Genomic DNA, 22,142 nt, shown 5'->3' with positions numbered 1-22,142 from the left:
CCAGAATCTTTGTCTGCAGTCTTTTCAGTACATATTCTCTTCCTGAGAATAAATGTATTGTTTTTTCTTTTAGCAGACAGTAAGTCTTGTTAAGAACAAGAATGATTCTGTATAGCCAGAAACATGTACATTTTGTCTTCAAGAAAAAGAAGAAATAATCTTCTGTCTTCTGGAACTATTCTATATTACAATCTTGAAAATAAGGGCTGTTGTTAAGCTCTTAGTACTCCAGACTGTTACATGAAGGCATCTTTTACCATTTGCTCAGGATATTACTTGCTTCCAGTACATACATGTATCGTGATGAAACATGTATGCATTCCTTGATAGAACAGTCACATGTACATTTGTCATTTAGCTTTGCCAGAGAATGCTGATATGGCAAATATAATTATAATTTTGAAGGAAGGGACTTTAGTCCACCTTTAATCTATATGTCAATGTAGGAGAATTGCTGAAATCCCTTAATTTTTTTTTTCCTTTTCTACTCTGAACTGTCAGATTTAAATGGTTAAGTAATATATCCCCATACTCCTAGTTCTAAAGAAATGCACTTGCTTTTAGGGAGTGCATTAAATAACTACTGGGTCATGAGGATGGATGATTTTTACACCACACACTGTATAAAGTCAATGGGGCTTAGGCAAAATTGCCAGAAAAAAAGTTGGATTCCAACAACTCATATGGAAGATGGCTCTGGCCAAGTAAATGCAGACTGCAGCTGAGAAAGGAGCAGGGGCTGGAGGGTGGTCCAATTTATTCAGCAGGGCTACAGTGGTCTTCCAGCACTCCTGTGGGGCCAGGGTTTTTACACATGTAGATCACCAAAGTTCTCTGTGCTCCACAATTGAGGGTTGACATCATCAACGTTCCTTAGGTCTGGAAGCTTGGGTTTCAGTATTTCTGTGCCACAGGTTTCCGTCTTCTAAACTGAGGCAACAGTACTGATGTCAAGAGAAATGCTTTTGGAACTCCAAGGTGTTCAGGGAAGTCCTGCAATGCTGACAATGAAAGTGGGGTTTATTTTTTATAAACCCCAAGTAATTGGCTGTAATTGCTGCCTTTTTGAATCTTGAAATGTAGTCTATCCCCACTTCACATCAGCAAGCCTGTGTTGTATTTTACTCTTGGTAAAATTGCAAAGTACAGTTGCCCAGCTTACTGATTGGGTGGAAAACTCTCCCAAATTTCTCTCTCCTTTCTTGGAGGCAGGACATCAAGTGAAAGATCCATATCCTCTGCTTCCTCTGCTTGAGCCCCATACATGACAGGCTGTGGACAGACACTGGCAATTAGTATTAATTTGATTTTCACTTATCCAATTAACCTCTCTATTCAACAAAATAAAATAAATGAGAAAGGGCCACTAGTAATGCTGCAAGAGATTAAAATAGATGGGTAAGTAAACCCAGTAAAGTAGGGTAATTTGAAATAAAGGGATTAGAGTGGTTTGTGATATTAAAGTACTCTGTCTTTATTATTTGATCATTTAATATCTTCTGCTTCAGAATCCTAAATCCCAGGAACCTGTTACGCTGGATTTTCTAGATGCTGAATTGGAAAATGATATTAAAGTTGAGGTGAGAGTACATGGTTTCTTAGTGCCTGTTGCTGCTCATATTTCACCATGTCATAGCTGCAAAGCAATGAATGTTATAGATTTTGAATGGGTATGTCTTTCAATATAAATCTGAATTTTAAATTTGGTAAGATGATGTCTTTATATAAAGATGAAGTTATATTTAGACAAATTAAACCCCAGCATTATTTATTCCTCTCTAAATGTATTCCTCTCATTTTGAAAACCACCATGATTACTACTTAAATTCTTCTTCATTAAAGCACCAATTCCTGGGAAGGAAGCTAGAAAAATTTTTCAAAACATAACACTTTTTAATAGAATATTTACCTGAAATATTTTAAAAGTATTTCCCTATTAATGCAAGATTGTTCCTGTGGCAAGAAGGAGAACTGAGAAACAAAGTGTAGATAGAAAATTAATTCCTCTGTATATTTTTCAGTTACTGATTTTGTAATATATTCAGAAATTATAAATTTTTAACATAATTAGGTTTTTTTCTGAAATCAAATTAAAGGCTTTTAAACATTTTACATTTTTAACATATTTTTGACTGAAATTGTTCTTTTATACTGACAGTAATCACCCTGCCTTGGTATCTGTTTAATTCTGCCTTAAGTTTCTTTGAAATGGCTGCTTCAGAGGGGAGTTACTCTTGAACTGGTACAAAAGTATTTCTGTGAATCAGTGCTACTACCTGAATCACACAGATGTGCTGGCAGGGACCAGAAATGCTAGGCAAAACTTCTTTTCATGCAGAATGAAAACTTCATTTCACACAGAATTCATTCTCTCTGTCAGTGCCCAACATCAAGGAGTTTTATGGCATGGTCTGGCAATTGAAAGTATATCAGAATTGTTGCTTCTTAACTCTACTGATTGAGTAAATATTTGGATAAAACAACTTCTAATTGGAAAAATCTGAAAATTGTAAACAAAACTTATTTTTTTAAGAGTTTTGACTTCCATTTGCATTAGCATTTTCTGTGGTTTTAGGAAATATTTTGATCACTTGAATGATTATTCATGTCACATACAACACCTACACTTTTTCTCTTTATTTCACTTTTTCCTTTTCTTCCTTGCCAATAGATTCGGAAAAAAATGATAGATGGAGAAAGTGGAGAAAAAACATTTGAAACACTGGTCAAGTCCCAGGATGAGGTAAGATAGGAACCCAAAGAGTTACATTTATAGGAACAAACCAAGCTAGAAAAATAACGTGAAATGGTGAATTGCTGTGATATTCATTTTGTAATGACAATTTGTACCATTTTTTCCCTCCAGATTTGCTAGTTTTACTGGCTTATAGTAAGAAAAAATCTACTTAGGGAAAAAAGAATTGTTTTGTTTCTTGGTTTCTTTGGTGCATCATTAATCAGGCAGTTGTTGATGAGGTCTTACACTCTGTTCAACAGGAAATGGACCCAGCCTACTTCTGTGCATGAATTCCAAAACAAAGTGCTTAATTTGCTTGCAGAGATGTGTGAGAATGGCTTTGGTAGTTTATATTGTGGTTGAATGGGAAGAAAATTGTGAGAAAAAAATAATAAAGTAATATTTTTTAGCCATAAATGAAGACTCTTTGGGATAAGCAAATTCATCTTACAGTTATATCATGTACTTTCTGACCAGCTTGTTGAGTTCTTTATTTTCTTGTCCAAAATACTTATTCCTGAAAATCATTGCTACTGTTTTCTCTAATATGCAGACATTTTCTAGCAATAGGAAATACTCAAATTTGATATGGGTCATTACATGGGTGCTCTACTTCACAGGGACCTCAGTGAGAAGGAATCATGACTGGTGATCTGAAGGAGCAGCTCTGGCCAGAGTGTGCCCCACAGTCACAGTTCCACAGCAGCTTTTTGGAACCCTTTTGCTCTGACCATAAGTCAATTTGAAGATATTTAATTTGATGACTTAGCAGACACTGCACAACTCATAGATATAAACTCACTGTAACAATAATTAGAAGAATTTATTGCAGTTAATTCATACTGACTTTCCCCTTTTCCCAGTGGGAAAAGTGTCCTTGCCTCCTTTTGCTGTTTCATGCTTTCTCACAATAAAATGCTAAAACCAAGCTTTACAATACTGCTTTTCAATCTCTGGGTAAATCCTGCCCTGTGAAAAAATTGTGTTTTTCCCTGAAGGGCTGCAGTGTTGGAGAATGGTGCACAAATAGGTATTTTCTGGGGCAGAGAGGCTAAGCCCCAGTGGATGCCAGCTCTGCCCCCCTTACCTGTGTCAGGAGCTGATGCTGTTTAGGATGTTTAGGATGCCACCAGTCTGTTCCCTGAAGGGAAACTGGGTCATTCCTGAGCCACTGTCAGAGAGTCCAAAGTCCTGCTGGCATCTGAGATGAGGATAAACTGTTGCTGAAGGAAGAGACTTCATGCTGGCACATTTTCAGATTTATGTTGTTTTATTTAAGGAATGTCTTTCCAGATCTATGGGTGAAAAAGGCTCTGTGTAGGTGATTGGAAGAGGAAGGGTTAGAAGGTCACAAAAAATACAATAACATGATTATGGTTGTACAAGAAATTGCATTAATGGCAAACATTTTGAAGAGATTTCAGGCTTTTTGTACATTTCTCAGGCTCTGTTCTACACAAGACCTGAAATAGTTAGTCCTGCAACTCTTTGCCCAAAGAAAGAGGGAGGGTAGTATTGGAAATGCTGAAGTCAGTTGCAGAATCTGGGCAGGAGGGAGGATGTGACATCCCTGGGTGCATGAGAATGTGCCAGTTACACACGGCCCAGACCACAATCTGTGTTGGAATAAAATATCCTCAGCCTTTGATCCCAGATGTCTCAATGCCAATGAACTTAATTATCCTCACCTTCCCTTTCACCATGGCCCAAGATTTCTTCCTCTACCCAGACCTCTGTGGGAGAAGAAAGAGCAGTCAGAGCTGGCTGGCTATGATGACTGCTTCCAGCCATGGCAGCCCCCAGCTCCAGGCTGCTAGAACCAGAAAAAAGCTGCTTTAAACCACGGACCACGCATGAGCCATGCATCACTTAGCACTTGATAGCTTCATATATTTTCTTATAAAATGGGCTGATGTGGTCGGCTGCTCTGAACTGACAGTTGCAGTCTTCGGGCTTAAAATTGATGTTCTTTTTGTTTTGTTTTTTTGGTTTAAGTTAGCATCGCTCTCCTTTTGTGTTGCAGCTGGCCCCAGCAGTGTCTTGGGAGATGACTTCATCCTACAGCATAGACACTGGGCTTGTAGCAAATGTGGGTGGGGTGCTCTGGAGTCTCCCAAGGCCTCAGGGACTTTCCAAGGAACAGAGGAGATGCCATAGGAACAAAAGCATTGCCACATTTGGCAGCAGGGGTGGGCAGCAGTGAAAACTGAAGGGTCACAAAAGCTGCAATGTCATGTGTGAGTTCCTTGGCAGCGATCAGCTGGGGATGGGATGGGCTCAGAGTGAGGAAGCTGGCAAAGGTGAATGGGAGCTGAGGTGTGAAGATGTGTTATCTGCTGGGTTTGCTTTGGAGGGAGCTTTCAGCCAATTTGCTTTCAAGCACTGTGACAATGCTGGTGGCAACAGGATTTAATTACAGCCCCGTTCTTCTCTTCCCTCCCCTCCCACCTTGGGCACTGTTTTATTCTTGTGGGGGTACCCATGACACTGTGCCTGATTGGGGGGCGCTGCCAGCAGCAGGTTCAGGTGGCTGACTTTAGCCTGAAGTACACATTCAATATAAATAGGCTTGAATAGGAATCTCTTCAACCATCTTTTTAACTTAAATATGAAATGTATCAGAGTACAAGACACTGTTATATGCATCTTCTTTCTGATTTTCTTTTATCTTTTTTTTTTTCATTTTCTTTCATCTTTTCTTCATTTTCTTTCAAAAATGACTATTAAATTATTTTCCTGTCAAGCTTTACTGAAAAGCAGCAGCGAGGTAATGAGTGGGTTTGAATTTATTAATGTCATACAAGTCATCTCTTTTCCAAATGGTCATTTTCTCACTGCCCTTTTACCATAGGGAAAGAAAGAACCTAGAGGTGTACCTGTGGTACCTTTCATCAGTGTTTGCAGTGTTGCACTGCAACAGCTGTACAATCTTCACTGCTGGCATACTTACAAATATTTGATTGTTAAAGTAATAATATGTTGCAGCTGGCATAATCTTATAGCTTTCAAAGTGGAAAACTGAGTAAAACAATGTCAGCCAGGTGGATTCATTATTGAATCTATGGGGAACTGTGGGACTGTGCCTATCATGCTATTTTTCATACCACAAGAAAACAAATGGTAAAGATTATCCTAATGTATTAAGTTTTTTAAAAATAAACATTTATTTCAATGTTACATTTTTTCCAAAATTCAAGACCTTCCTAATTAGATTAGAAACACATGTTAAGTTTAGCAGGGGGTGTCTATACAATCAGAATTACCAGACTGTGCCTGTAGTTATGATTCAAATAAAAATGCATTAAGCCAGTGGTGCTGTGACCTGAAAGGGTAGGCTATGGTTATTTTTGTTTTTAAAGACTTACCTGCAAAGTCTTTTTATAACTGAGAGGGTTTTGTTGGTTTTTTTTTTCTTTTCATAGTTTAAGTGCAGAATTATCCATAAAAGAGAAAGCATTTTCTATCAAATTTGAATCACACAGATAATGGTTTGTATAGGCCTGGCTAATGTGAAAAATACAGGTCAGGTTTGTCTGATTTTATTTAAATTTAAGTTTACTCATGTTCAATTATATGGTTGATTCTTTTGCAAAATGTAAGTTTGGAATATATTTAAGGAAAAGAGTTGCAGCTCCACCCATGATTTTAGCAAAATAAATAGAAATACAAAATATTTGTACTTGATTATCCATAGTATTTTTTGAAGAAAGATCACAATTATTGAAGCTCCTTAGTTTAATAATTCCATTTTTCACCAATATCTCTTTGTAGAGGTATATTGATAAAGGAAACAGAACATATACATGGACTGCTGTGAATGGCACTGATTACAGGTAACTCATTTCTGTCCAGTGATTTCCTTTGTTATTTAAGTGTCCTTTTGGTTAATTTGGGTTAATATTTTTAGCATTACAATTTTTATACTGGCTAAGGTGACATTGGTGTGTATATTATTTCTAATTCATTTAAGCACACAACATTGTAGCATTAGAAGGAATGTTGAAACATTCCTTAACATTACCCAAAACAAGGAAAGGTTTTCCAAGTCTTAGGAAAGTTAAACTACTCTAGGTCAAAACTAAGTGATATAAATATTGAGTCAAATTTTGACCAAAATGCTATTTCTGCTATGGTGAATTACAGTAATCCTCAGACAAGCTGGATTCCAATTTCTGTTGTATCCTGCACAGGTGTACAGTCGCTGAGAATGCAAACATTAATTTGGGTGTAAAACCAAACAAATCCATTTTAACAACAGAACATAAACCTGGATCTTCTATTCACTATCCCATTTTTCTGTTGAACTGCCTCTATAGTCTGTAGGAAAAGGAAGTTTTTATCAGACTGCCATCTAGCAATCACTAGAGAAATACATTAAATTTAAATGACTTCTTCATTCTGCCTGAGCTTCCTGGCATGAGATATAGCAATAAATCCTCAGAGTATCCTTGCAGAAAACTTATTAAACATAAAATTATAGATTTTAATTAGCAATTTCTGCTAGCAGTAACTGTTAATGACAGGTACACTGACACTGATTTCCCTAGAGGAGAATTGGTAGAAGGCTATCACTAAATATTCAGCAATCTCACTCATATTCTGTATAAATTGCAAATGTGTCACTAAAGGTCAGCTCATTTATGGGTCAACAGTGCAAGATTTTTAATGTTAATTTCTGCAGCTCTTCATTAGGAACTGTTGCAGTTCTGCATGGATGTAATCCAAGTGTAAAAAATTAAGGATGTTACTTGGGAGTTGATGATACTTATTTAATGATTACTCATCTCTCCTGTCCTTTACATGCATTTTTAGAACTGAACTCTTCTATGTATGTGTAGAATATAGCTGCAAAAATAATTCCTGCATTTTTAACAAAAATAATTTTAATATAAAAGGAAACTTTCCAAATGCTCTGCAAATTTTAAATATTATCATACAATTATGTCCAATAATTATTAGTGGTGACTACATGATTAAAGAAAATATTTTTTTTGGATCCTGAATGCAATGGATGCTAATGCAAGTATTGCCAGATGCATTTCCTGGAGAGTATTGTTCATTGTTTTATTAGTGAGAGTCTCTGGTTATATGATGTGTGCAAATCAACACAGTCCTAGGTGATATTTTTGCAGTCAGTGATTACCATGACATGTTATATTGGGATGTTAAGTGTGTCAGAGGAAGATACAAAAATCATGTATTTTTTAATTTGTATTTATTTGGAAATTCCTTGTGTATCTGCTAAACAGTGCAGATATATTTGTGTTTATAAGTGTAAATAAGAATGAAAATAAACTCAGGGACAATCAGGATTGGCATAAATATACTTGTGTCTGTTACTGAGTGTGAGGCTGGTATTTCACAGTGTGTGTGCCTCATCTCGTGACAATCCAGATTACAAAATTGTTAATTACTTTCAAAACACAAAGAAGCTGAAACTAGAAAACTGCTGCAAATAACATAATTGCTTTACTTGTCTCATTTCTGTTGCAGTTTGGCACTGGTGTTACCATCATACAGCTTTTATTATATTAAAGCCAAAATAGATGAACCTATAGTTCTAGCCAGATGTAAGTACTGTAAAGATTCCCTGGTTTTGTCTGGTATTGCAAAGTCTCAGATTCACTTAAAAAGCAACGTTTGAAACTCATAAATTTTGTGGAAATCAGTGATGTTACCATGATGTACCCAAAATCTTCAGCAATGATTCTAACCTGTTGTAACCTCTGAGGTGCAAGAAATATTCTATAAAAATAGAATATGTGCAGAACATGTCAGTCCCACTGACAACCCCTACCCCTTGCTCTGTGCCTATAGAATCATTGCTTTTTGTATCCTCTATTGCTGTCATTTTAAGGGTCTGGATAAAATTTTTTAAATTTTTTTATTGTATTAGTAAAATATAGTAATATAGACTGTAAGAGTATACCTTTTTTTTTTTTTTTCGTATTTTAGTTACAGTATAATATTTAGCAAATTATCTCCGCTAGGATGATGTGAAAGCCCTCTTTGGTTTTGGTTGCAGTTAGGTTTTATTTATTTTACAATTAGTTTTAGTGGATGGTTGCATTGTAGTTTTATATTAGACTGATTTCAAACCATTTACAGATTCTGAAGTGATAGCTGAAAATTATACTTGTCAATATTCAAAGGATTTTTTGGTTTTATTTTTTTTTAGGAGTAGCTTAACTGTAGTCTAGGTAGTATGCAAAATAGAACCAATAACAGCCTTTAAATTTTTCTAGATGTTATGATAAATTTAGAAAAAGTATGCAGGTAAATAGAAAGTTTGAAAAACACAAAAAAAAACCTCAGACAGGCACAGATATTGTCAGTTGATTGGTTAGCACTACATCACTCTCTTCTACCGTAGCTCCCACATATGAAGAAGAATGGAGCAACTTTTAGTAATCAGTGGTTTATTTTGTAACTTTTTCTAATATGGAGTACTTAAAATTTTTGGGCAGAGAGTGTGATTCTCTTGATGAATTAGATCATCTGCTTTTGCACTTGTATCAATAAAACCTGCAAAACAGACCCTTGAAATAGCCACAGTGTATAGAAGGTACTGAGAAATAACTAAGAACCTATTCTTCAGTCTTCAGAGATGTTTGTCTTTTTTTTTTCCAGACTACAGCTGTTTGTAAATTGAACCTTTGAATCTATGTGCAATATTTTTATTCAAGGGGCTGTTTGAATAAAATATTGGTTTGTGACCCCTTGTGCTTTACCCTGTTTTTTTCTGTTTCCCTGCTTTCTCTTTCTGATGGATAGTGACAACCAAAAAGGGCAAGTATATTCTTGTTGCTCAATTTCCTTCTGTTTACTGCAGTTGATATTTTTCATTTATATTTCTATTCCTACTGGATATTCTCCTCTGTATTCCTCATCTCAGGACTCTCTTCATGATCATTGGGTACCGTAGCAATAGAAAGGGAAAAACAAAAGTGAAGTATTTTTCTGTTTTCATGCACATTTTAATATGTTGCTAATCTCTAATCCTTCTTTGTCTGGTCCCATCAGTGTTCAATGATATCATCTATTAAAGCCATTTTTAGTAGGATTTACAGTGATGCTACAACGATTGAGAGTTTTACACGTTATTGCAGAAAATATTAGCAGTATTTTTCTTCATGTTCTAAAAACTCAGCGTCATTTATTTGTATCAGAGTTTGCTTCTAGGGACAATGTTTCATTTTTTTTTATATTTGTTTGATATTTGAAAATATCTCATGTTGCTATGCTAATTAAATGTCTTAAATAAATTGTTAGATATGATCTTACTGTTTCCAGTTGTACATTGTATATAATAATCAAGTAATTTCTTCTATGTTGTGAAATACTGAGAAGCCTAGAATTCATTAGAGAGAAAGTGTCTAAAAGATTTCTTTCTAAATTCATGGATGCATGCAGAAGTCAGCCAAATAGTTTGATAAGAGAAACAATGGCAAAAATTCCAGTTTACTTACTTGGTGTTTACTTTTCATGTTTTTAGTTACAGAAACACTGAAGCCTGAGGATTTTGATCAATCTGGCTATACATTTTTAGCACCCAGGTTGGTGGATTTCCCAGTAATGTGTTGTTTCTGCATCTGATCTGATTATTAGCACATGGAGAATACTGTTTTGAGCAATAAAGCTTCATTTGGTAAAAAATTTTCAATCTTTTTTCATGCTGGAATGTAAATAGCATCTTCAGGCTCTGATTTCTGCTGATATTAGTCAGAGAACTGCAAAAACTGATATTGATATTTTAATGGAAAACTTATTCACATCTGGGCATTTCTTGTGGTTCTGACTTCTAAGATTTTACAACTATTTTTAAAAGAGGTTTCATAATGCTGACCACAGCATATTTCCCAACTTCAAGACAAAGGGTTTCAAAGCTCTTTATTATTTAAATATTAGGTAATTTTCAATTAATTGAACATAAAAACTATTAAGTCATTGAAAATTTATTAAATTCATTAGTTTCCTGAGATTTTGATTTTTTCATGTGAAATTCTGCAGTTCTTATTTCCCTCTTAAGATTTTGTTTGCAAGGAAAACCTGATATGATAAAGACTTCCTAAAAATTGAGTTCCTCTAAAAGATAGTTATGATAAAGAAAGAAAATTGTGTACAGTCAAGATAATTGAGAATTGTTGCATTCTTTTTTATTTGACAAATTTCTGTACACTTTTAAATTCCAATTAATAGATCGATTTCAATTAATAGATTGATATATGTAAAGTCTTCTGTCTTAAGATGTATCCTAATTTAACTCTTTAATTTAATTTTTCTGAAAGACTGAATTTATTGGGAATTAATTGCACCAATTAGAGCTTCCAGCAAGTCCCTACTGTCCTACAGAACAAAGTCTATTTGATATGTAGCTCTGATGAAATGTGAATATTGGTATAGTAAGGTAAATTCTGCCTGTGGTATCTCTGACTTATGGTAAGGTAAATAAAGGTTAAAAAGATATCTTAGTCATATGGAATACTTGAACACACTTCTTTTGTGTGTAAAATTAAATTCATATAAGAGCTCACTTTAAAAAGAGAGCCCCCTGCTTTACTGCTAAACACTCTTTACATTTTAATTAAAAGTTGTTTAATGCCATTCATCACATAATATTTGTCTCCAAAATGCCCAGTGACTTCTGCATTGCTTGCCTGCATTCAGTGAATTGCCCAATGATATATTGCTTTATTTCATTATACCAGGGACAGGAGTTTACTCTTTGTCTGCTTTGCATATGTCAAAACAAAGAGTGTTTATATATTCATGTGGTTTGCACCCTAATAAAATTGCATTTAAAACTTCTCAGAGGATAGGGCCTTAACCTGTAAATGTGGCCTGAGTTGAGCATGGGTGTCTGTGTTTCACCAGGTTCTTTCCAGTACAGGTTAATCCAGAAGCAATTTAAATTCACTGGGCATATTTTTAGTGTACAGTCAATGATGTCCTAATATGTCCTACCCCACTCCTCAGGTTTTTTTTTCTGGGAATCTATTCCCTATTTCATGCATATAGTTTTCTTACAATCCAAATCTTGACAAATGCTTAGGCAATTGTTTGAACACTTTATTTTCTGTACATGTCTGAATGATTGATATGGTAATCAATAAATACTGATCATGGCAGCCAATTGACACAGCAATACCAGCTACTTCATAATAGTTGTGCAAGCCTGCTTGGACTTTTAAATTTTCTGCTTTAGTAGCACAAGAAAAAAAATACGAGAAAACGGATGTTTTTTTGTTTTTCAGAGAATACTGTAATGATGTAAAAAAATCAGAAAACAACACTGAATTCCTATTAAATTTCAATGAATTCATTGACAGAAATACTCCAACCAGTTCATCATGTAAGTACACTTCTCACCTCACTGAAATATTTCCTTAGGAAAATACCTACCTGTGGATGAGAGTTCATGCTCAAATTTTGTGAGTTTGTTTTTTTTCAGAAATTATCTAGTGCTGGGATTTTCTATTCAAGGTAGAGAGTGTAAAATTAGTTTTCAAGTTCTGGCATTATTTAGGGAAGTTTTTAGGGCATTATGCATCCTGAGTTTTCCATAATTCCTCTCAGAGTCTTGCTGAAGCATCAAATAATACTGGCTCATTTAAATACACCCCAAATGTTTTTGAGTTTGTATTTTCTTGCTTAAGCATAGCAGCCAAAGTCTCAAACAGACTCAAAATCTCGTAATGAAATCTTCAACCTGCTTTCTTGTCATTTTATTCCAAAAATAATTAAAGAAAATAAGTCCAAGACTGAAATACCCATTAACCAGAATAAGAGATAAAGAAGTTATTTTGCTGGTTCACAAATTGGTTAAAGAGATCTCACTTGGGCTTGAATAGCTGAAGACCACAAATCCATGTGACTGCTGCAGTGGTGAGCACTGGCCTTTGGGAAGGGATTAATTCATATTTTGAGATGAATTAACCTCTGTTAGAATAAATCTTAACCTCTGTTTAGAATAAATGAAGAGCTATTACCATCAGTAAGGTGGTAATGCCTTGTTCTCCAGAAAATATCAGTGTTTGAATTTAGTTTGGTACATATGCGTCTGTTTATCACTATTATTAATTTATAAATATTTGGAATAGCTTTTTTTTTTTTTTTTTTTTTCTGAAGTCTTTCTGACATGTTGTTGTCAGGGAAAACTGGTCAATTCAGAAAGAATCTCTATTCTAGACCATGTAACTGAAGGAATGTCCACTTACATATGATATCTTCTCACAAAAGGATATTTTTGTGTGCTTGTATGGGTGTTTGGTGTTGTTTTAATAGAATTATCTTATTCATTGACACATTGCTGACTGACTGAAATTTTATTTGAATACCTTGACTGAGTCTTGGAAACAAAAACATTCACCTTCAGTCTTGGAAATGAAAACATTCACCTCCAGTAATTAAAACTATTAATGATAATTTCATAAAATTTAACAAGAAATGAAAATCCTTTTGTAATATTTAAGCAAATATTGAGGACAATTTTTAGTGATTTTATAGTATACAGTCGTGCTTAGTAAGTAATTATTCCAAAATTTTATTCACTTATTGCTGTATTTCAGTTTGGAATATGCAGCAATTTTTTTTCCTTCTTTTTTTCTCCTAATAATTAGGTTACTTTAAAAATAGTCTCCTTAATAAATAAAAAGTGTTCACAGAGTTAAAGGACTGAGTGGCCATAGAAATTATCTCAGCTAAAAATGCTCTTCAAAAGAAATAACAAATAAAATTCCCACATTGAAATGATCTTCAGTAATTCTGCCAAAGTGTTACTGAAAAAGATGTTTGAGAAGCACTGACTTGAAACCATCCTTTAAAAGAAATTTAAGCATGGCATCTCTGTATAAGCTACTGATTCAAAATTAGTTTATTTCCCTATACCAATTTTCAGATGACAAATGTGTTTTAATTGAGAGCCTGGGACTTAATTGATCTAAATATATTTAAAATGTAGTTGAATGTCATTAGGAATTGTTGTTTCCTTGCATCAACTGAGATAAAAAGTGTTTTAATGAACACATCCTTTAAAAATAGGTTAATCTGCAGTTTTAGGGGCTTTACAAAGCTGTGGCCCTTATCACCTTCCTTATTCCTGAAACACAAAGACACATTTTTAGGATACAAAGAAAATGTTTAACTGAACTCAACAGTGTGAGAGCATCTATCCAACTCTAATTACCTGGCATCATTTGAAGTTAGGCAGAATGTCAACTATTAACAGCCACTATTAACATTCAAGCAGAATCTTGATAACTCAGAATTTTGATTTAGGCTTTTATTGAAACTCCATCTCATATGGTTTCAGATGACTTACATTTTAACTCTTTTGATAGGTAATACTGACATGGTCATTAGAGTTTTGCTGGATGCAGGATTTACAAATGAACTTGTCCAAAATTATTGGAGTAAACTGTCGCTGTAAGTATTCTTTTTATTGACTATGGGTTTTTTTATGCATTTCAGAGTTTGGAAACAAAATCTTATACATCTGTGTGAATATAAAGATAGGCAGGTAGTGTTACAGAGAACAGGTATTTATTCACAGTTATGCACTTTAATGGCAACCCTTGACATAGAAGTTTATGAGAATTCCAGTCAGTTTTCATTTTAAATCTTATTTTTATTTACAGAGATGGAGTTGTTGCACAATTTGTTGTTACAGATGGTGGAATTACTAGAGTGTTCCCCAAAAGGTAAGAATTATTACAAAATAGTATAATGTGATATTTTAAAGCCTGAAAGGCTGGATTGTTAAAGAGTGGCTTTATTGAACAAAAAGCTACAGTCTCCTAGGGTCTAATTTGTACTCATAGCTATGAAATTAATGGAATGCTTTGTTTTTCTTTTATTTTACCTGTGTCACTGCTTGAATCTAATCTTCCCATTATTTTCATGACAGGCCCTTGTAGTCCAAGTTTCTAATCAGGGTAGAGTAGCAGTAACAGCAATGCCTTTGTAGCAGCAGTGGGGCCACGCTAATTCCTATTTACCCCCAAGCACTCAGTTCTATGGCATGCTGCAAATACTGGAAAGTAGTGGGTGATACTTTGTTTTTTTTTAGACTGAGATCAGACCTAAAGGTCCAGGGACTTCAAGAGAGAAAAAATGTATCATTAACAGAGGACAAAAAGGAAATGTGAAATTAGATATGCAATAAACTAGACACACTCCCCACGAGTGACTGGGAATAGTGAGGGCACCAGTACAGATCTACTGGTAAATGGCAGATTTATCTATTTCCTTAGGTTGTTTTGTGTTTCCCCAAAGTGTGAAAATAGCAATGAGTTTTACCTCCCAAGTGAGTTTGTTTCCTATTTTGGGATTATTCACTATATTAAATCTTCTAGGATTAAGCTCAAAGTAGGCGTGTGCTGTAAAGGTTCCTTTAGATTTTGTTGTAAGTAGTGTTGCATTTGTATTTGTCGCAACAAATCTAAAAGTGATGAGACTAAATTATTGGTTTTTCAAGAATACTAATTCCTTTTTGTTCTCCAAAATTTGTTTGTTTGGGGTTTTCCTAATGATTACACTTGTCTTTTAACCAGTGAAAACTGATAGATCCTGAGGACTATAAGAATAAATCTCACGTTTTCCAACTGTGAAACACTGAAAGAAAACAACCCACAGAACAGATTTAATGAGACTCTAAATTGTATTTTTTTTTTTAATTTAGGGCAGGAGAAGACTGGTTGGAAAATGCTGAAACTTATGAAGTCAGCTTCTATAAGAGGAGTTTAGATAATGACAACTATATTTTCACAGCTCCATACTACAACAGTAAGTCTTCGCAGTTCAGAAATGTCAGAGTTAGCTAGTTCAGTACAAGTGGAAGTTCCCCATACCAGATGAGGTCACTGACAAAAGATTCAGGCGTGACACTTCACAAGGAAGGAAGACTTGGGATAATTTCCATTATTAAGGAGAAGCTAGGAGGCACCAAACAAGGTCATCATAATTTGTCAACTACTCTGGTGGCCCTGTGTGCTCATAATTACCCTAAGTGAAAACATAGAGAGGACTGGTGTTCATTCAGTGTATTGAAACACTGCTTTACAGTGATGCTTTGGCAGAATTATTTTAACAGAAAGTGAAATAAAATTGCACTCATAGACAGAAACACTACCTAAAGTCCTAATAGAGCTGAGTTCTGTATATTGTCTCAGCACCCCCAGCACTGACTTGGGGAACCAGGCATGAGGGTCCAGAGCCCATAACTCCATCCACTGCACCACTACCTAGTTTAAACTTTGCTTTTGAATTCTATTTAGAATTGCCCTTATTCGCCAAAACCAGTTGATCTGAGATATTGTGACATTTTAAACCGACATAAGCACAATAGCAAGTGCTCCTTATTGATGTGAGGAACTTTAACCTTCTCAAGCTTGTCAAAAAACAGATGTTTGTCAAAAAATGTTTGTCAAAAAATAGATGTCAAAAAATAGACCACAAATCACTTACTCCTCTCTTAAACATATGGAATCCTTCATTACTTTTATTTCGTAATTGTTTTTGCATTTTTTCTCAGTAAAATGTAAAGATGTTAATTAATAAAATTCCCTGGAGCCTTTGCTGCTCCTCAGACAGCTCCAGGCAATCTACTTTTAACTTGCTTTTTCAAATTAAGCAGTGTTGAAAACAGTTTCAAGTCAGTCAGAGCAGAAATTGTACATTAATGAGTGGTGTCAGTATGCTCTGCATTGAAAAACACATAGACAACATCAGGATAAAATCTTTGGTTCTGATCCTGGTTTTAACAGAGCTGCTCACATGTGCACAAGTATTCACGGTTCTGTTTGCAGAAGAAAAGGCTATATAGTAACTTTATGAAGCAGTAAAAAAAGAACTAAAAGAAGAAAAGGAAATACAAATATTTCTTAGTCATGCCAGTGTTCGTGATCTAAGCTGTTACAGGTGATAAATTCACCTGGGTCAGTGCTTTTGGAAAAGGATTTTTTAAAATCAGCCTGGTATTTGAATAATAATATATTTTTCAGAGGAAGAGGCTTTCATGTCACCCTAACTTCTTTTTCTGTTTGTTCTTTTTTTTCTCTTCTGTACTGTCAGAAAGTGGTGCCAACAGCTATGAATCAGGTATTATGGTAAGCAAGGCTGTGGAAATACAAGTTGATGGGAAACTTCTGAAGCCAGCAGGTAAGACAGAGTGGTACTGAAACTTGAAATACTTTATTTGGTTGTTGCTCAACAGCAAATTGGAAATTTAATTGAGATTTCAAAGCAATTTCACTCTATAATAACATTATTTTCTCTGAGACAGTTTTAATCTTTCTAGTGGAAATCTGTTTGCATTTGAGTAAGAGTGTTAAATTTATTAGTCTCATGAATGATGTTGGTGATCAGGCAACAAAAATCGTAATTTATCCTTCTCCAGTTCAGTGATTTAGCTGTCTTTATAATTTCCCCTCCCTGTTTTTAGGATTATACAGTTACCTTTTTTTTCCTTCATTTTACTCAAAAAAACTTTCATGTATTTCTTGTTAGTTGTTGGAATAAAAATTGATGCAACCAGCTGGATGGACAATTTCACAAAAACCACAATCAAGAGCCTGGTAAGCAATTGACCAAGTCTTTTTTGAACTTTATTTGCATTTCTCAAAGCTTCAGATGCAAATAGGTTTACTGTCTCTTTGTGCCAGAGTCACACAGATGCATAGTTGCCAAGTTGTTGTGGTATTTAAATCATCCAAATGCACAAAATAAATCTATGTTGAAATAGGCCATATTTTGTTCGTGTCTTGCTTTCATAATTATAAGACATGGATAGGGACAAAGAAAAATGACATATTCTAGCTAGTAGTAAGACTCTGCAGTAACAGTGAATAAAATCTGCAAAACAATTGGTGAATCTTTTCTTGTTTAATATCCAGGATGGGTAAGCAGTGAACAGCAAGGGTTTATATTGCATCCAACATCACAGCATTTTAGCAGAACTTAATGAAATATGTGCTTAAATATTTCATTCCATGCATCTGATGTGTAATGCATCTGAGGTTTAAATGGGAAGGAGGAAAGGTTAAATGAAAAGAAAATATGGAATTGATAGTGAACTGTGGAAGGAAAGGCACAAAATGAAGAAACTTCAAGAAATCTCCTTACTGGATGTGGCAATGTTGCTTGTATGTTCAGGGACTCAAAAAGAGAGTTTGGCTGGTTGGGTATTGGAGCTGTAGTTCATTGGGGAGGAAAATGCATTGCCTAAGAGTCAGAACAGTTGGGGACAAAAATGCAAAAGTGAAAGATGGAAAGTAGGATGAATATTTCAGAAAGAACTCTGATGACCGCAGCATCACCTGGGAGTTGTTTTGCTGAGGACACAATGCAAGGACACAGTTGTGTGTGGATGTGTACTGCAAGAACATGATAAAACATCTCAGGAATCAAAGCCATAAAAGCCAGCTGGGTTGATGGGCTTCCTTTACCACACAGGATTCCCATGCTTTGAAGCTTTTCATGGTCAAAAAAGATACTTTTGAAGGCTTTCCTTCCAAACTCCAAACACATGGGAATGCTCCTATTCTTTCTGGTTTGCTTTATGCTCACATTACTGACATCCTGACAAGTACTCCAAACTATTTATGTATATTGAGCATACTGTTAAAGGGTATCAGAGTCTTTGAGAAAGGCAATCAAGATTGTGCTATTGATAATTACAGAATATAGGTTGTTAAGAGAGATATTTCTGATAAATGAAACATACTCAAAATTGAAGTCTATATACAGATATTGAAAATATAATAATTTTTTCTTGAATTATTAATATAACTTCAAAATACAGGTTTTTTTCGTAACATTTTTATGAAGATTACCATACTTCTGTTTTTTAGTGCAACAGTGAAATCTGTGGCTGTGAAAGAAATAGCATGGTAAGAAAATGTTCAGTTTATGAATTTCTGACAGAGTATTGAAATTCACTCCTTCTCTCTAGATCTATGTAAGACAGATCCTATCATTATTATTTGAGTGTTAATTTAACAGAAAACAGTGTTTAGTTGTTTGTGTCTTGAGAAAGATTAAGGCCAGGAGGGGAAGGGGGAAAGAGGGCATAAAATCAGGTGACATGGTGATGAAGTTATGAGAACAAGTGTAAAGAAGAATATACAGGAAAAGCAAAAGAGAATTATGTCAAAAAAAGTGATAAAAATATAACAGTAGTTTGCAAACAGTAGTTTGCAAAACAAGAGACAAATCCTGAGGAAAAAAATAATAATTTTTAAAATTCTAAAAAAAAAAGAGTAACTCAGAGAAGGGCAAGTGCAAACTTAGAAGCACCCAAGTCCATAATGTGCCTTTCCAGTCACTGGTTCCCAGCACATTCAGGATCAGGGGACCCCATAGCTCTGCTGGCACTCAGATCCAGGGGCTGTCACCATATCAGGTTCTGCCATGTGCTTAAAAGCTTTTCTGTGCTCAGGTCTTCTGAGCTCTTTCAAGGAATGTGAAGATCATTAAATGCAAGAATTACAGCAGAAAGGGTACTGTGGGGAGTTTTCTATTTGACCTCACTGCTATCTCTCCAATCTCTGGCTGCAAGGATCTTTTACAAAGTGCAAAGCATATGGATGGAATCAGTGGGTTTCCCATTCCTGCACCTGACACCTGGAATAATCCCACTACAGTCCTTGACAAGTGAAAATAATCACACCTAGCAAGCTGGGAGCCTGCCCTTAAGATTTTTACCATTGAAATCTGCAAATGGAAAAGTACTTTAACATGGCTGAAGCACATGAGAAGTTGTAGCCCCTTATTATGAACTGAGTTCCAGTTATAATCAGATTTAATAAGGATATAGCACTCTTGGAACTAACAAAGTATTGAGCAAATAAGAATTTGCAAAACAACTTTTATGAAATTAAGCCACAAATAAGCCTTTGATCTGTTACAACTTTTATTATACTGATAATGCTAATTATTATAACTTAAAATTGGCCCTTGGCTATTGGTTTGTGATTTGAAGATACTCTGATGTCTTGGAAAAAAAAATAAATTAAAAGTTGCTTCTTACAGAGTGTTCTATTGACAAATCTTTCCTGTAAACATATTTCACTTTCTTACAATAGCATGTGGACTGTGTTATCCTTGATGATGGTGGATTTCTTTTGATGTCCAATCGAGATGAATATACACAACAGGTATGTATATTCTTTAAGAGCTGAACATGAAAACCAATAGGAAGAAGTTCAAAGAGAGAAAGAAAAAAAAAGCATTTAACTCTCAACTTACTCTAAAGATTTTAAAGATTTCTGAATCACAGAAATATTGCTGGATCAGAAGTTCTAGGGGGGTTGTTGGTGTTTTTTACAGTTTTCTTTATAGATGAAGACACCAAACTTGCTACCAAGTTTCATTCTTTGTGCTTTGCCATTGGGCTTGTAGGCTGCCAATGGACTTAAGATGGTGAGGACAAGTACTATGTTATCCATACACCTTCTTTCTCATATTCTTCTTGCTCTTCCCCAGGCAAGGTCCCATTGATACTACATTTTACAGTCACTGTCTAACTGAGGAATTTAGAACTGTGTACTTTGTTAGGAGAAAACTATTTGGAAGTGTTTTACCTTATCTCTCTGTATTGCCCCCCATCAGATTGGAAGATTCTTTGGTGAAATTGATCCTGGCCTGATGAGAAACCTGATTAACATGTCCCTGTATGCCTTTAACAAGTCTTATGACTATCAGTCAGTCTGTGATCCTGAAGAAGAACCAAAGCAAGGAGCTGGACTTCGTTCTGCTTATGTGGTCAGTAGTCCCGTGTGCAGTGGCTGACAATCCATTGAAAGTCTGCACTTGTTTACATAAATAAAATAACCTGTTTTATTTGCTTTTTTTTTTCCCCAGCCTACAATAACAGATATTTTGCAGCTTGGATGGTGGGCTTCAGCAGCAGCCTGGTAAGTATGAGTGTGTAGGAAATCTCTGTATACAAACTCTAATTATTCAGTGGGTTGAAACTTTATTTGACTTGAATTTTTTCCTCCATAAAAGTTCTCTGGACCCTTTGTTTCTGCAGTTTCTCATAATGAAAATTCTTAGCTATGTCTCAAACATGACTGTTTTGTCAACAGTTCAATTAAGAACTGCTCTTGACAGGTTTTGTGATTGTGTTCTAACTACAAAATCAGCTTCAGGAAGCAGAGTTTGGATTAATGGCCTAAGTATGATGAGCAGTTGTGAAGTCTAAATTATCATGTTTTGAATTATTGATCACTTGGTTCCCTCTTTCAGAATATCATCTCTGCCTTTTTCCAGCAAGAAGTCCTAAGAACATCAATGGTTGCTTTTCAGTGAATCATTTTACAAAACACATGAATCATAGAATCATTTGGGTTAGAAGGGATATTCAAAGGTCATCCAGTCCACTTCCCCTACAGTGAGCAGGCACATCCTCAACTAGATCAGGTTGCTCAGAGCCCCATCCCACCTGACCTTGAATGTTCCCAGAGATGAGACATCTCCATCCCTATGTGCAGCCTGTGCCAGTGTTTCACCATCCTCATTGTAAGAAATACCTTCCTTGCATCTAGTCTGCATCTTCCCTCTTTTAGTTTAAACCATCACCCCTAGTCCTACTGGGAGAGGTCCTGCTGTATTTTGTCTTCATCTTTCTTAAAAACCCTCTTTAAGTACTGAAAGGCCACAAGAAGGCTCTCCAGGGAGCCTCCTATTATTCAGAGCGAACCTCAATTCTCTCAGCCTTTCCTTATGGCAAAAGTATCCCATCCTCTGATCATTTCTGTGGCCTTTGTCTGCAGCCACTTACAGGCCCATGTTTTTCTCTGCTGAGGAATGCAGAGCTGGCACAGGGCTCAGGTGGGGTATTTTACCTTTTTCAGAGCCATGTTGATTGACACTCATAGCAGCTACTTCCCTCAGCACCTTCCTTATGGGGATAAGGAATTGGCATGGATGTGGTGCTTTTGCTGTGGTGGGAATTGCACCCTTGGAGACTGGTCCTTCTTCTAAATACTCATGATACTTTTTTTCCTAATAATAACTACCAAACTGGAATAAATTACCTCCTTTACAAAGCTAAGTGTTAAAACATGTAGCAGCCTGTCATGGTTTGAGCCTGGCACAGAGCCAGTGCCCCCATGAAAATGCCTCACCCTGGTGTCTGCTGTGAGATGTGACCAGGAATAAGCAAAACAGGCTCTAACTTAAACATAAAGACCATTTTATTACTTAAACTACAGGGAAATAGGGAAAGACTATAAGAAAAAGGGAAAAAAAATTGAAAACCTTACAAAAACCACTTTTCCTCCTCCCCACTCCCTGACTTTCCCAATCCAATACATTCTCTCAAAAATACCAACTGCCCAGCCCGGCACGACACTTTAGTATACTCAAACTGCAGTTCATGAAGAGGAAAAGGAGTCCTTCTTGT

At 35.5% G+C, this 22,142-nt stretch overlaps 1 protein-coding gene across 3 annotated transcripts in view; it reads left to right on the top strand.

Annotated features, from left to right (window-relative positions):
- Positions 1-22,142, top strand: part of CACNA2D1 (calcium voltage-gated channel auxiliary subunit alpha2delta 1) — a 375,032-nt gene that overhangs the window by 333,061 nt on the left and 19,829 nt on the right. The window contains exons 19-34 of one of the 3 annotated variants that reach the window (XM_064702956.1): positions 1,509-1,580; positions 2,672-2,743; positions 6,509-6,570; positions 8,231-8,307; positions 9,512-9,526; positions 10,233-10,293; positions 11,992-12,089; positions 14,077-14,161; positions 14,374-14,436; positions 15,417-15,520; positions 16,808-16,894; positions 17,243-17,310; positions 18,586-18,624; positions 19,819-19,890; positions 20,345-20,497; positions 20,597-20,649. In XM_064702956.1, the coding sequence (XP_064559026.1) occupies positions 1,509-1,580; positions 2,672-2,743; positions 6,509-6,570; positions 8,231-8,307; positions 9,512-9,526; positions 10,233-10,293; positions 11,992-12,089; positions 14,077-14,161; positions 14,374-14,436; positions 15,417-15,520; positions 16,808-16,894; positions 17,243-17,310; positions 18,586-18,624; positions 19,819-19,890; positions 20,345-20,497; positions 20,597-20,649 (1,181 nt within the window). Of the gene's footprint in view, positions 1-1,508; positions 1,581-2,671; positions 2,744-6,508; positions 6,571-8,230; positions 8,308-9,367; positions 9,400-9,511; positions 9,527-10,232; positions 10,294-11,991; positions 12,090-14,076; positions 14,162-14,373; positions 14,437-15,416; positions 15,521-16,807; positions 16,895-17,242; positions 17,311-18,585; positions 18,625-19,818; positions 19,891-20,344; positions 20,498-20,596; positions 20,650-22,142 lie in introns of those variants that run through there. The other 2 variants (XM_064702957.1, XM_064702958.1) reach the window with 2 other exon arrangements.

Source organism: Zonotrichia leucophrys, chromosome 1A, assembly GCF_028769735.1.
Source record: "Zonotrichia leucophrys gambelii isolate GWCS_2022_RI chromosome 1A, RI_Zleu_2.0, whole genome shotgun sequence".
Lineage (NCBI taxonomy): Eukaryota > Metazoa > Chordata > Aves > Passeriformes > Passerellidae > Zonotrichia > Zonotrichia leucophrys.
This window is presented reverse-complemented; position numbering and strand designations above follow the sequence as displayed.